Source organism: Pteropus vampyrus, unplaced genomic scaffold (genome assembly GCF_000151845.1).
Source record: "Pteropus vampyrus isolate Shadow unplaced genomic scaffold, Pvam_2.0 Scaffold133, whole genome shotgun sequence".
In the NCBI taxonomy this organism is placed as follows: domain Eukaryota; kingdom Metazoa; phylum Chordata; class Mammalia; order Chiroptera; family Pteropodidae; genus Pteropus; species Pteropus vampyrus.
Genome location: NW_011888914.1, coordinates 3694617 through 3707495, shown reverse-complemented (window position 1 = coordinate 3707495; position 12879 = coordinate 3694617). Strand labels below are relative to the sequence as shown.

Sequence of the window (12879 nt, the reverse complement as noted above, 5' to 3'; positions counted from 1 at the left end):
GAATATTGTTTAGGAATATATAACAAAGGAACAGACTATTGCTATTAATAAGAAGCTGCTCTAACCCCAGTTCTCTCTCGAGTAACACTCTGTACATCTTTATGAAGTCCACATTTACGAAAACCATAACAAGAAATTCTCAAAATCTTGAAGTGTCTTCTGAACTACCAGGCAAAAAATAAATTATGTTTGATACTGTTTTCAAGTGTATTTTACAGTATTATAACTCTTTAAATAAATTATTCAATATGATTATGTGGTTCCTACCTATTAACCAAATTTCCCTACTCCCCAGTCATGGCAGCAAAAGTTTATTAGGTACTGTAGATGCCCACTTATATGTGAGGTTTTCTCCAAAAACATCCATCAGAAAAGAGGGAGTTGCTTTATAATTGGTTCTTTACAAAGTCACATTACAGAGCTTTCTCTTAATCACATAGCTGTGACAGCAGATTACTGCCTTGAAAAAATACTAGCATGGAAACGACCTCAATCAATGCTAGTTACAAATGCTTATAGAGATCAACTTAGAGATTCCCTAGAAAAGGTAGCAAAGAAATTTACTATAAATTTAATCACTTATTCTTCAAAGTCACTAGGGTGGATATCAATTTTAAAGATCACCTTTAAAAACAATACTGTATGTGATTATATTCTGTAAAGATAAAGAGATAATACCTATAAGATGCATTAGATACACTGTTATGCAAAGGAATAATTCCTATGGGCATCTGTTGTAGACTGAATTGTGTTCCTCCAAAATTCATATGTTGAAACCTTCACCCCCAATGTGACTGCATTTGGAGGCAGGGCCTTAAAAGAGGTTAAATGAGATCATAAGGAATGGCTCCAATCCAGTAGACGAATGTCCTTATACGAAAAGGAAGAGACACCAGTGATGCATGCACTCAGAGAAAAAGGCCATGAGAGAACACAGCAAGCCAAGGAGAGAGGCCTCAGGAAAAGCCAAACCTGCTGACATCTTGATCTTGGACTTCCAGCCTCCAGAACTAAGAGAAAATAAACTGTATAAGCCACCCAGTCTATGGTACTTTGCTATAGTGGCCTGAGCGGACTAATACAGTATCCTATATTCTCTTTCAAATGGTGGAGTTACCCAAAAGACGGAACTTCAGATGATGTGCCCTGGAAACCTGCTAGAAGACTGGGTGGCCCTGGTCATGAGGAAGAAGCCCCTGGCAAAGCCCCTGCCTGTGAAGAATTTGAAATTATTTCATAAAATATGCACACAAAAAAGTAATGTTTTAAAAATAAATATTTTAATATTAAAAGTTAACATTTGACTATGCTACATCCTTTTAAGTTTATTGAGTGTCAAAAAAAACTTTCTTTTGATGAGCTTTTATTGGAAAAATGGGAGATTGCCTTGTAATTAGGATCATGCAAAATTTTTTTCAGATGGGAATAAAGTATAGCCTTGCATATAAAGAAATACCATATTAGTATAGATGACCAGTCAAATTAAGTTTAGAATGAAAATGACATTATTATGTGTAAAATTCACTTTATTAAAGTGAGTTTCAAACAAATGCTGTTTGGGTAAGTTTGGTGGAGGTCGATCCTATAGATACAGAATATAAGTAACTATTTGTTTAAAATAATACATCAAATTAGAACCCTCTCCTTTATCCCATGCCCTGACGTTAGTGGCCATCGTTTTCTGGTTCATAGGAGATGCTAGTATTTCCTGAGTATAAATGCAGATGACCAGTCATGTCTTCTCATTTCTTTTTCTTTTTGGTGTTCTTTTTCTCTTCAGAAACCATGTGAATATTTCTCATCCTAGTGAGTTACAGATAGTCTCCAATTATGCATTTTCTTGAAATGTTTACTCGGAAAAAAAAAAAGTCTTTTCCCAAGTTTTTTAGTAAAGATATCTCATTGCTGAGAAAGGACTTCACTTTGAACTAGGACATGCACCAAAGTGGAGATACATGAAGCAGTGATTATAAAATAGGAAACAAACACAAGTTTTCTAGTCTAGTTATCTCTATGACAGAACTGACAAAACGCATGTATACACCCTTATCTTCAAAGTTTCCCTACCAGGAGAATTCCCACCCAAATCAGAAGCAACTGCACCAATCCAAAGAGCATTTCTTGTGAGGAGGTAAAACCTCATGAACCACAAGATGTAAATAAAAATAGGAACATTAGTGTTGCCTTGTATTCAAATAAACATGAGGCAGTACCTCGAAAATTGATAATAGGCTATAAACTGTATCATGAATTTTGGTCAAAGTGGGGATTTTTAGGTGCACACGTGTTCCGTGCAAATGAGATTTAGGTGTGCCCCAATTCCACCTAGCCCAAAGAATGTAACAGTGCTGCCATGAAGGAAATCATGTGAATAAGCATCTGGGGTCTGAAAGAGGTTGAAATACAGTGTGCCCACAACCCTGGCAGTGTGTTTTTTCAGAAACAACTACCATCAGTTTGCTATGGTGTCATATTCTTGCAGCACTTAGCATAAGGCTGCATATACAATAGATGGTTAATAAATGCAGATTAAACCAGGAAATGTCAATGTAGTTTTGGAAAGCTGGGCAAGGGTGGGTACTGGGAACATTTTTTTTTTTATCGTAATCTTACTTTTCATCATACAGGTATTTCTGTAGTACACACAAAAGAATCTGAAATTACAGGCATCTATGAGAAAATCGACCAGTATATTAAATTGAATAAAATGTATGCTGCTGGAAAAATGATCCTGGAATATTTATCAATGGCGTGGGTGTCGATCCTCATGCTCACGTAGCTGGTCCTCTGACTTTTCCTCTGGGGGGAGCTCCTTTCCGAGGCCAGGGCCAGCTGCACCATCATCCTGTCTGGCTTCTCTCCATTCTCTGGCATGTAGTTGCCCAAGTCATTCACCTCCACGTCGCTGTAGCTGCCATCCAGCATGACAGTGCGTGGCTGAGGTAAGCCACAGGTGCAGGGAAGCTGCGAACACAGCAAATACACGTTGGGATGCAAGCTCAGCTTCAACTCTCAGAAGCCATTCGAAAGAAACTGCAAGGTGGAGGGGGTGGCCTTTTTCTAGTCTCTTTTAATCCCAATTAGGGATGGGAGATGAGAAAATAATGGTGGTGGCACTGAAAACATTCTAAAATAGCAGGTCTTATTTTTGCTTACACATATCAACAACTCTTAGCAAACCACATCATATCAGAGACCAACAAGAATGTTTATAGTCAGGGAACTGCCCTGTTCTCCACGCGATCATTAACCAATAGGAGCCCTGATAAAAGTGTTTACAGATAACATTACTGAGAAACAGAGAGGAGTAGGGAAGGGGGAGTTTGAAAGGGGTGGCATTGTGGGGATAGTTTACTACTACATAGAGAGTTTTCTGGAGGAGATAACCATTGAGTTGCAGACAGGAGAAAGAAAAGTCAGGTGGAAGGGAAAATAATCTGGGAAAGGATGAGAGATGTTTGAGGTTACATATGAGGAAAAAATTCCTAGAAGGAAGGATGTGCTCCTCTGGAAACTTCTTTTATTACGCCTCTAAGTTCATAAACGATTGGTTCCACCATGTTGAATCGTCATTTATTTTTATCACTAAACTATGAACACCACCAAGATTAAAGGAATTATGTGTTAGTAAACTTGCCTTAGCACCTCCCGGTGTATGGTAGATGCTAAGTAAATGTTTGAATCAATGAAAAATAGAGCCCAGAGTAAATGTCACACTGTTTTGACATATTTTGTTTGCTCTTCACACCAACCCCGGGGAAAGCAGGTGAAGGAGGGGGCATCATTAACCCCATTTCACAGAGGTCTGATCTGCCCAAGGTCCAGAGCTAGACCGGGTTGCATCCCTTTAGCTTATGGTAAAGTCACCTTCTCCCGGAGCTTCCTTTCCTTCCGCTCCTGCACCGTCGTCAGGTAGTTGACGGCTGCGTACTCCAGCACCGAGAGGAACACGAACACAAAGCTGACCCAGAGGTAGATGTCCACGGCCTTGATGTAGGAGACGCGGGGCATGGAGGCGTTCACGCCCGTGATGATGGTGGACATGGTCAGCACCGTAGTGATACCTGCAAACAAAGTGAGAAATAAGCACGTGTTTGCCTTTCACCAAGCACACCAGACGACCGTGCCACCGTTCTTTGTCCTTCCTGCTCCTTCGGCCTAAAATATCTCCATCCCTGTTCCTCAGTCTAGCAAACACCTGCTCATCTTTCAAGATTTAGCTTTTATGAAGCCTCTCCTGTTCCTCCACCCCTCAAGCTTACTCTTTTCCCCTCTGTATACCTCATATTCATCGTAGCACCTGTATTACTTTCTTCTCCTAAGGGAGCCCCAGACATTTTGGCAGTAAGATTTATTTCCATTCATTTGTGTTTAAAACAAAGATTACATATATGAGCAGATATATATGTTTCTTGTAACTGCCTCTCTAAAAAAGGAAAAAAGTACACCAGATTTACTTTAATATTTGTGTCCTTGTTGCTAGTCCTGTAGTCTCAGGCCTCTGTCATCAGCTGTCAGGGCACCTCTGGCAGCCACCCCCTTGCTGGACCTGCCTGACTATTCAGCAGTGTCCAATTTTACCAAAGATGATGATGTTAACCTCATTTAAGGGAGACAGATATTTAAAACTAGAATGTATGTTTATTTAGTACAGTAACTGTTTAAGCTATAGAACAACTGTTAAGGGACAGGGCATCTGTCAGTGGAAATTTCCTCAGGATTTCAAATTAAGCTCAGAACATTTGTTTGGCAGACACCAAATCACAGGGGATTGGGGTCATCTTAAGGGCCATGTCCAATCCAGTTTCACTGAAATCGGGTGGGTCACCCTCTCTTTTGAAGCCCCCAAATGATATGAGCAATGGTGGTGTGTGATTAAGTGGGCATAATACTTAAAGTGGGGGTAGAGTCGATGGCAAATAGCTATCAATGGAATTCTCATAGAGCAGGGGTTCTCAGGCTTGAGCACGTATAAGAATTAATGGGAGAGCTTGTTCAAAACACAGGTTTCTGGTTCTCTCTCAAGATTCTGATTCTATTCAGGTAGATGGGACCCAGCGTTCTTCATTTTTAAAAATTTCCATTGGAGATTCTGTCACAAAGATCCCCTGGGCCAGTTTTTGAAAAATCCTGTTGTCATTTCCTTATGCGAGCGGGCAGAGAAAGCACCCACAGACTAGGATCACCCACCCCAGAATACGGCTCAAACGAGACTAACGATGGGCTGTTTGCATGGGCACTTATGGAAACCTGGAAACGGGTTTTCTAGATTTTTAATAATGGCATTTCACCTGTGAATGAATAACTTGAAGTGTTTCCAAGTTATAATGCCAATGGGTTTAGGACCAATCTGAAATGAATGGTTTTATCTGGAAGGAATTATTTATATTTTCAGATACCTGGAATATGCACTTAAAATATTCCTTACCTAAGGGGACTCTGGCAGGCACAGCTCTGCGGTCGATCCAGAAGGACACCCAGGACAACATGACCATCAGGGTGGCGGGGAAATAGGTTTGGAGCAAGAAGAAGAAGATGTGGCGACGCAACGTGAAGTTAATGTATAGACGGTTGTACCAGCCTGGGGGACACAGGAAGACAAGACAGCACACACCAGAGCTACCCAGCTCCTTCATAAAACAAATTTTATTCAGGGAATCATAGATGCCTTAGACACTTCACTGGAAACTTACCACACCTTTACAAAGTAGAGGTGAGAAAAACCATGGAACAGAGGGATTATATTATACCCACATCACAGGGGCGAATCCATCTCAATAAATCTTTGACCCCTGTCCTATACATAAAAGGAACCCCATGAGAAGGTCATTTAAGACTCTTGTTACTCAAACTATAGGACAGGACCCAGCAGCATTACCATCACCTAGGAGCTTAGAAATGCAGGCTCTTGATCCCCACCCTAGATCTACTGAATCAGAATCTGCTTTTAACAATACTCCCTTTGTGATTCATACGCACATTAAAGTTTGAGAAGTACGGATTCAAACAATCCCCTTTGGATCTCTTTAGGAAGAAAATTAGTTTTAAGTTAAAATATCAAGCTAAACACAACACTGCATTTAGGAACAGAGTGAACGATCACAGGTCCCGCTGTGCTTCGGCTTGGCCTTTGTGTTCTTAACAAGGGGAAAATATGCATGGAGGAATTGAAAGAAATAGAGGAACAATGAAAGAAAGAGGAAAAGGCAGGATACGCTCGAGATAATGAGAACTAAAAAGAAAATGAGGACTTGACAACATCAACTTGAAAACTTGGCATCCTGGGCAATTACAAAGCACTATTTATAATTGTAACAGTTCCAGAAAGTAATTGTAGAGGTGCTACAGACCAGCGGTCCCCAACCTTTTTGGCACCAGGAACCGGTGCTCCTATGAAAATATAATGCCCGATGATCTGAGGTGGAGCTGAGATGCTGATGCTAGCATTGGGGAGCGGCTGCAAATACAGATAAGGCTTCTCTCGCTCACATGCCGTTCACCCCCTGCTGTGTGGCTCAGTTCCTAACAGGCCACGGCATCCCAGTCCATGGCCCCAAAGTTGGGAACTCCTGCTACAGACCAAATGTTTGCGTTCCCCTAGAATCCATACGTCGAAACCTAATGCCCAATGTGATGGTATTTGGAAGCGGGGCTTTTGAGAGCTGGCCTCATGAAGGGGAAGCCCTCGTGAATAGGATTAATGTCCTTATAAAAAAGACCACAGATAGCTCCCTCACCCCTTCCACCTTGTGAGGACACAGTGAGAAGGTGGTTGTCTATGAACTAGGAATCGGGCTCTCATCAGACACTGAATCTTCCAGCACTTCGATCTTGAATTTTCCAGCCTCTAGAACTGTGAGAAATTAATTTCTGTTGTTTAAAAGTCACCCAGTCTATGGTATTTTGCTATGGTATCCTGAATAGACCAAGACAGCAGGGAATATCAGAATGCTAAAGGTCATAGGAAAGGGAGTCCCTTGAAGAACCAAGACTCGTGCATGATATATACAGAAGATAAGATGTGCTGGATTGTCAAGGTATGTTGGAAGAATAATGCTGCCTGCTGTTATAGATTAGAAACACTTAAAGGTTGCTCTTCCCTGTGCAGTCAGTCATACAGTGTTTTAGCAATAGAGACTCCATAAGGATTTGAGCAAAATCATCCTGAAAAGTGATTACTCAAGAAAGAGGCAAGAGTTGGAGAGCACAGGCCTCAGCTGTTAACCTCAGCTGCCAGGAGGGAGACCACAGAGCGTGTCCTCAGGAGAAAGGGGTTGGCAAGCCTGTCCAGACCCTTGGTTCAAAAAACAACGGCACTGCCCACAGGAAAATGACCAGGTTCCTGCACCAAGGCTCGCAAGAAGGTCATAAGAAGGACCTGTGCAAGCAGTATAGTGAGACGTGATTGATTTAGAGTGGAGCACCCCCAAAGGGGTTGGCTGAAGCAGAGAGAATGTACATGGAAACAGGCCTAATATTGGACTGTTTCTCGCCTGCAGAGGAGGGGGCTCTGGTAATCATATCAGGAGTAAGATGCCCACTGCTACACTGGCAATGTGATTGTCTCAGACAAACCTCCCCACATGCCTTATTTAAGTCCTTACTGATATTTTCTAGGTTATCACTCCTGACGCTTGGTGGCATCAAAAAATCACCTCCACTCAATGCTCGCCACCGTCTAGACCTGATTTAGGATTCCCATCTTCGGTTTCTAATTCAAGCAGCGCTGGCTCTGCTCACTTGACAACCAGTTCACACCTTTTCTAAAATAGAGGATGACCCACCCTCGCCTGGCTAGCACACGCCACACACCTGTGCTGCTGTAGTAGGCCAGTTTCGTGGTTGTATGGAATTCTTGAATAAGGAACTGGGAGAGTGAGATCCGCTCATCTGTCTTTAAGGAGTCGTTGCCTTTTTTCCAGTATAGCATGAGGTCATCTTCCGTATAGGCATCTGAAAAGATGAGAGAGCATCAGGCACAGAACAATGGGAAGACTGGCCTGTCTGTGCGGCTCTGTGGGAGCTGCCCTCAATCTGCCACACAAAATATTGGGATTGTAATGGATCGTTTGCATAAACAAACTGCACTCTAAACAGAGAAAAACAAAATCCAAAAAGATACATCTAATTCTCCTGTCTTCCGGAAGTCATCAGAACAAAGCTCTTGAGCCTAAATGCTCATAATTCCTGCAAAAGGGCTCACCCTGCAATTCGGCCTGCCATTTATTAGGTTAAACCAAATGAAATTGATGTTTTTGAAGATTAGAAACTGTAATTTGCTCTGTTTAAAAAACTTTTGCCGGTTAAATGATAGCGAAATTTTATATGGTTTAGCCTTCTAAGCCAGGGTAATTTAGCCCTTTCCTTTCTTCTTTCAAAGTATAGTGATGCATCATTGATAGTGAATACCTTTGAACACTCTCAGGTAATAAGGGTTGCATTCTAGCAAGAAAGGACCAAGTCCCTTCTCAGTAGACCTCCAGTTGCTCCTACCCTAGGTAAAATTAAAGTGATTCCCCCGTGAGGATCATTCCTTCTGGTGCTATCACTTCCCCAGCCCCTGGCACTTTAGGTGAGTACATCTTATTCCAACTGAACATATCTACTTGCAGCCTGGGCAGAACAGCTATAAACCTAACAGAGATGTGAGTCCAGTCTGCTCATGTATATACAGTGCTTTCCAGGGCTCACTGATGCTCTATTTTATTCCTCTCTTTTATTCTATTTCTGACCTTTGACCTGTGTGGCAGTTGGTTTCATGTGTCCTTTGGGCTGTAGTACCCAGTTATTCAATCAAACACTAATCTAGGTTTTACTGAGAAGATGCTTTGTAGAACTAACATCTACAACCAGTCACTTTAAGTAAAGAGGATGATCTAGGATACCCTGGGTGGGCCTGGTCCAACTCAAAGGGCTTAAGAGCAGACCTGATGTTCTCTGAGGAGGAAGAAATGCTGCCTGTGGATGACCTGATGTCCACCTACTGCTCCTACTGCTGAGAGTAGGTCAGAGGTGTTCAGAATTACTCAGGAGCTATATGCTGATGTCTGGCACAAGGCTACTCACAGCTCTCGATTTCAAGTGAGCACGTTTGTGTGTCCAGAGGAAACCGGCTGAAGTCCATGTTGCACATTGCAGTCACGGTAACCCTAGAAACAAAAGACAAAGTCCAGATTTTCAGAGGAACCGAAATACACGTGCAAAATGCTAAAACAAGCAGAAAGAGCCTCTGCTTCCTTCCAATGTAACTGCCTCTTTCCTATAATTCATAAGCGATGTGTCAGGCTTAAGATGAGTAGTTAATGAGTGATACCTTCACTGTAATACTCTCAAGTATTTATGTTTAAGTCCAGGGTCAGTGTGAAGCAGATAGAATGCCTCTGCTAATTCCTATCATATTCGAGCATTTTAAAAAAGCAATAGTCTCAATCAATATAACAATGTGAAATAAACTCATATGATACAGTTTCTTCAAAGAAACTGTAAGACCATATATAGGCAGACCTCTTTTTATTGTGCTTCTCTTTATTGCACTTCACGGATGTGTTTTTTACAAATTGAAGGCAAGACCATCCACCAGCAAAAGGATTACTATTCACTTTATCCTTGAGATATGGAACCAAACCCACAATATCTCCAAGGTATGCCTATATTGTTCTTCTGTTTTAGACAAATTTAAGTTCTTCTGTTCTTTTCTTGATTATATTGATATTTAATATTTATGTACAATACTTCAGCAATATTAAAAAAGCACTAACACCAGTTGCCAAATTCAGCACTTTTTTACAATGTTGATATTTTTATATTGATAATATCTACTAGTGGACATAGGTGTTTTTAGTAGATAATAGTAATAAAAATCATAGTAGTGTAAAAACACTGAAAGATCTTACTGTACCAACATGCAAGCACTTGCTGACATCTAATGGTTTTATTTCCAAGCTGACACACACAAAAAAGCTTCTGCATCAAAGAATAAACAGAGATATCATCAGTCACAGAAGATCTCCCATCCAGTGGGGAAATCTCATGGCAGGTCATTGGCTGGTATTGAATATACTGTTTTTTCTTCAACTACAGAAAATTGGCTATACACATGTTGTGGAAATTATATAGATAATTTATGGCCAAAAAGAAAAAAAAAATCACTTTTAATTTAATGGAAATTTCAAAGAAAAGAGCTTTCTTAAAACTGAATCATCCAAATATTTTATTTGTCTTATTTTCCCCATTCCATTTGGTGTGGAATGCTTGTGTTCTGGAGGAATTTTGTTTTGCTGGCAGCTGGGTAGTCTTATCTCCCCTGGATATGCTAATTAAACAGTTATGTTGGGGGCGGAGGGTCATCAGACTGATTCTTTGCACCCTGACTTGACGCTTTTCCACTTGTAACCCACACAATGAAAGAGCACAGTTTGTGGTGAAATCTATCCCGTCTGTTTTTTGTTTTCCCAAGTCCCTTTAAATTAATTCACTGGGGGATCTTCACTTGTCTTCCATGGAAACTTAGCAGGTCCTGTGATTTTTCTGCTCACTCTCATGTAATAGAGAGTCATACCTTTGTAACAAAACACATCTCAATTCAGAAATCAAAAGAATTTTGGTTCGAGATAGTAACCAACTTCCAGCTTCGTTCAAATCAAGACTTCTCCTCCTCCGCCCAGCTGAGGTACAGCGTTAGCATTCAAATGGTCTGTTTCTGCCCATGCCTGATCATCTCCTGCATGGATATGAGTAGAAAAGGGAGGTAGGAGCAGGACCGTTCTTAGGCTAGGTGGCTTCACGATCTCTAAGCCTGCTACACGATTGAAGCTGAGACTTTCTTTCCTGGGTTCTTCTTTCCCACTGCTGGGTACCTTCATTCTCTAGCAGCTACAACCCACCCTAGCTCTTGCTTGACCCACCCACATTTCATTCCACACAACTTAACTATTCCCGACAACCCTAGGAATGCAAATTGATCCTATCAGAGCATAAGTTTCTCCTAGCTCTTCCCCCTGGGGTGGTTAGACAGTGCTTCTCTCACCCTCTAACTATGCAGTAGGCACACATGTACCAAAGACTCTGAATGGTCCCAGAGCAAGCCCACTCATAGCACCTCCACAGCTCTCTTCTAAGAAAAATCTCACAACTCTTTTTTTCCTTCCACATCATTGACTTTTTCATATCTTGAAGTTGACTGGAAGTTCAAGAGCCACAGAATTGGTTTTTCAACATTTCCTTAATAAAATCTATCTAGCATGATAGAGTATTTCATTTTTGAGTTCACTTATTGTATCTTGATGCCTAGGGAACTTCTATCACCTTCCTGTTACCTGTCGCTCCCTGCCCTCCCATCCTCTGCGTGGAGTCCATACCTCTAGTTGCATTCTAATCATTCAGTTCCATGTTAATCTCCTCCACTAGCCTGAAATTATGCTGAGGGCAGTGACATATCATTTCACCTTATGTCCCCATAGCTTAAGACGGAACCTGGCAGGGCTTTCATATATACAACTCTGGGGCCACCCTGGCACCCAAAAGGTCTTAATAAAAATTTATTCTGTTGAATGAATAAATGAGTGGACGAGGTAAGAGGATGGTATATTAGGATGTATTTTAGGAGTTAACTTGTGCTGACAGAGTTGACAATACCCAGCTACTCCATGCTTCCTCCCAAATAAATCTCAAAGTGGTAGTCCTCAGTAATCTAGGCCTCTTCTTTTCCCCTCTTAAATCAAACAAACCCATGACTTTATTTGCAATAAAAAAATCAAATCATGTGTCTAGGAACAAGGAGGCTCACTGATGACTTTGATCCTGAACATACAGGAGGTTTTTCATGCTCTTGTTTTCTCTGTTCTTCCTTGTGAGGTCACATCCAATGATATGCTGGATTGGACATCTTTCAGCTCATGAGAGCTGACCGATAGAGTTTCAAGGAGTTTGCAAGCTGGTTGTTAGACATAGCCATTATTAAAAATTAAGTTACATAAACTTAAAATTAAATAAGTTACATTAAAAATAAAAATAATACTCAAAACTCATCACTTCCTAATTATTTTACTATTACCTATACTCCTGAAGTTACCTACATCTATTATATTTATACGGTGAAAATACTATCTAATGGTGTGTTGCCACCCATTTCTTCCCACTCTGCATTCAGTGACATCAAGTTGGTATCTTGAAATTAGCCATGATAGGCATATTTACATTACAGAATTTGGCAAATGCTACCAATTAGGCTAGAATTATTGTTTATTGATTGTCTAAACTTAGGAAAGTGATTGTCTAGACTTATGAGAGCAGATTAAACCGGAAAATGTCAAAGTTCTAAAATGTATCCAAAAAATGGGAATCAGAGAGGTCGAAGGAGAGAAGACTGAGAAGAATGCATTATCTATTTCTCTGACTTCTACCAGAGAAATAATTTTTATCATAGTAAAGTTTTTCAACTGAAACATAACATACAGGATAGGGCATAAATCATAACTATCAGCTGGAGAGTTTTCCCCAAGTGTATTTTCAAGACTGAATAATTCTTTAACTTTGTACTCATAAGTACAGTTAGTTTTACTTGATGTTGAAAAGTTGGAAGCTCCCGAAAAGTTAGAAGCTAGCTCTTTGCCAGAAAGCAAAGAGCTGTTGTGGAAACAATGATTTTCTTGGTTAAAACAAATGATTTGCTTTCCTTCCATGCTTCGGGTGTAAAAGAGTGCCACGGGTGAAAAGGCGCGGGGTGCGGCGCGGGGTGCGGCGTGGGGTGCGGCGTGGGGGAGTGGGGCGGGGCCTGGAAGGCTCTTACCGAAGGCTGTAGAGAACTTTCCCATCCGGCTGGACCCGCAGCATGACGTTGTCCGTGGTGGTGTCGTGGATGAAGGAGCGCTTGGAGTGCAC

General features: G+C 41.1%; 1 protein-coding gene across 4 annotated transcripts in view; it reads right to left on the bottom strand.

Moving 5' to 3' along the window:
• Nucleotides 1-2217: 2217 nt before the first annotated feature.
• GABRR1 (gamma-aminobutyric acid type A receptor rho1 subunit) overlaps nt 2218-12879 on the bottom strand; it is a 29093-nt gene continuing 18431 nt past the window's right edge. For 2 of the 4 annotated variants that reach the window (XM_011367361.2, XM_011367364.2), the window contains 5 exons: nt 9067-9149; nt 7813-7953; nt 5429-5581; nt 3868-4064; nt 2226-2964 (listed from right to left, as the gene is read on the bottom strand). In XM_011367361.2, the coding sequence (XP_011365663.1) occupies nt 2671-2964; nt 3868-4064; nt 5429-5581; nt 7813-7953; nt 9067-9149 (868 nt within the window). In that variant the 3' untranslated portion in view covers nt 2226-2670. Of the gene's footprint in view, nt 2965-3867; nt 4065-5428; nt 5582-7812; nt 7954-9066; nt 9150-12879 lie in introns of all 4 variants that reach the window. The other 2 variants (XM_011367365.1, XM_011367362.1) reach the window with 2 other exon arrangements.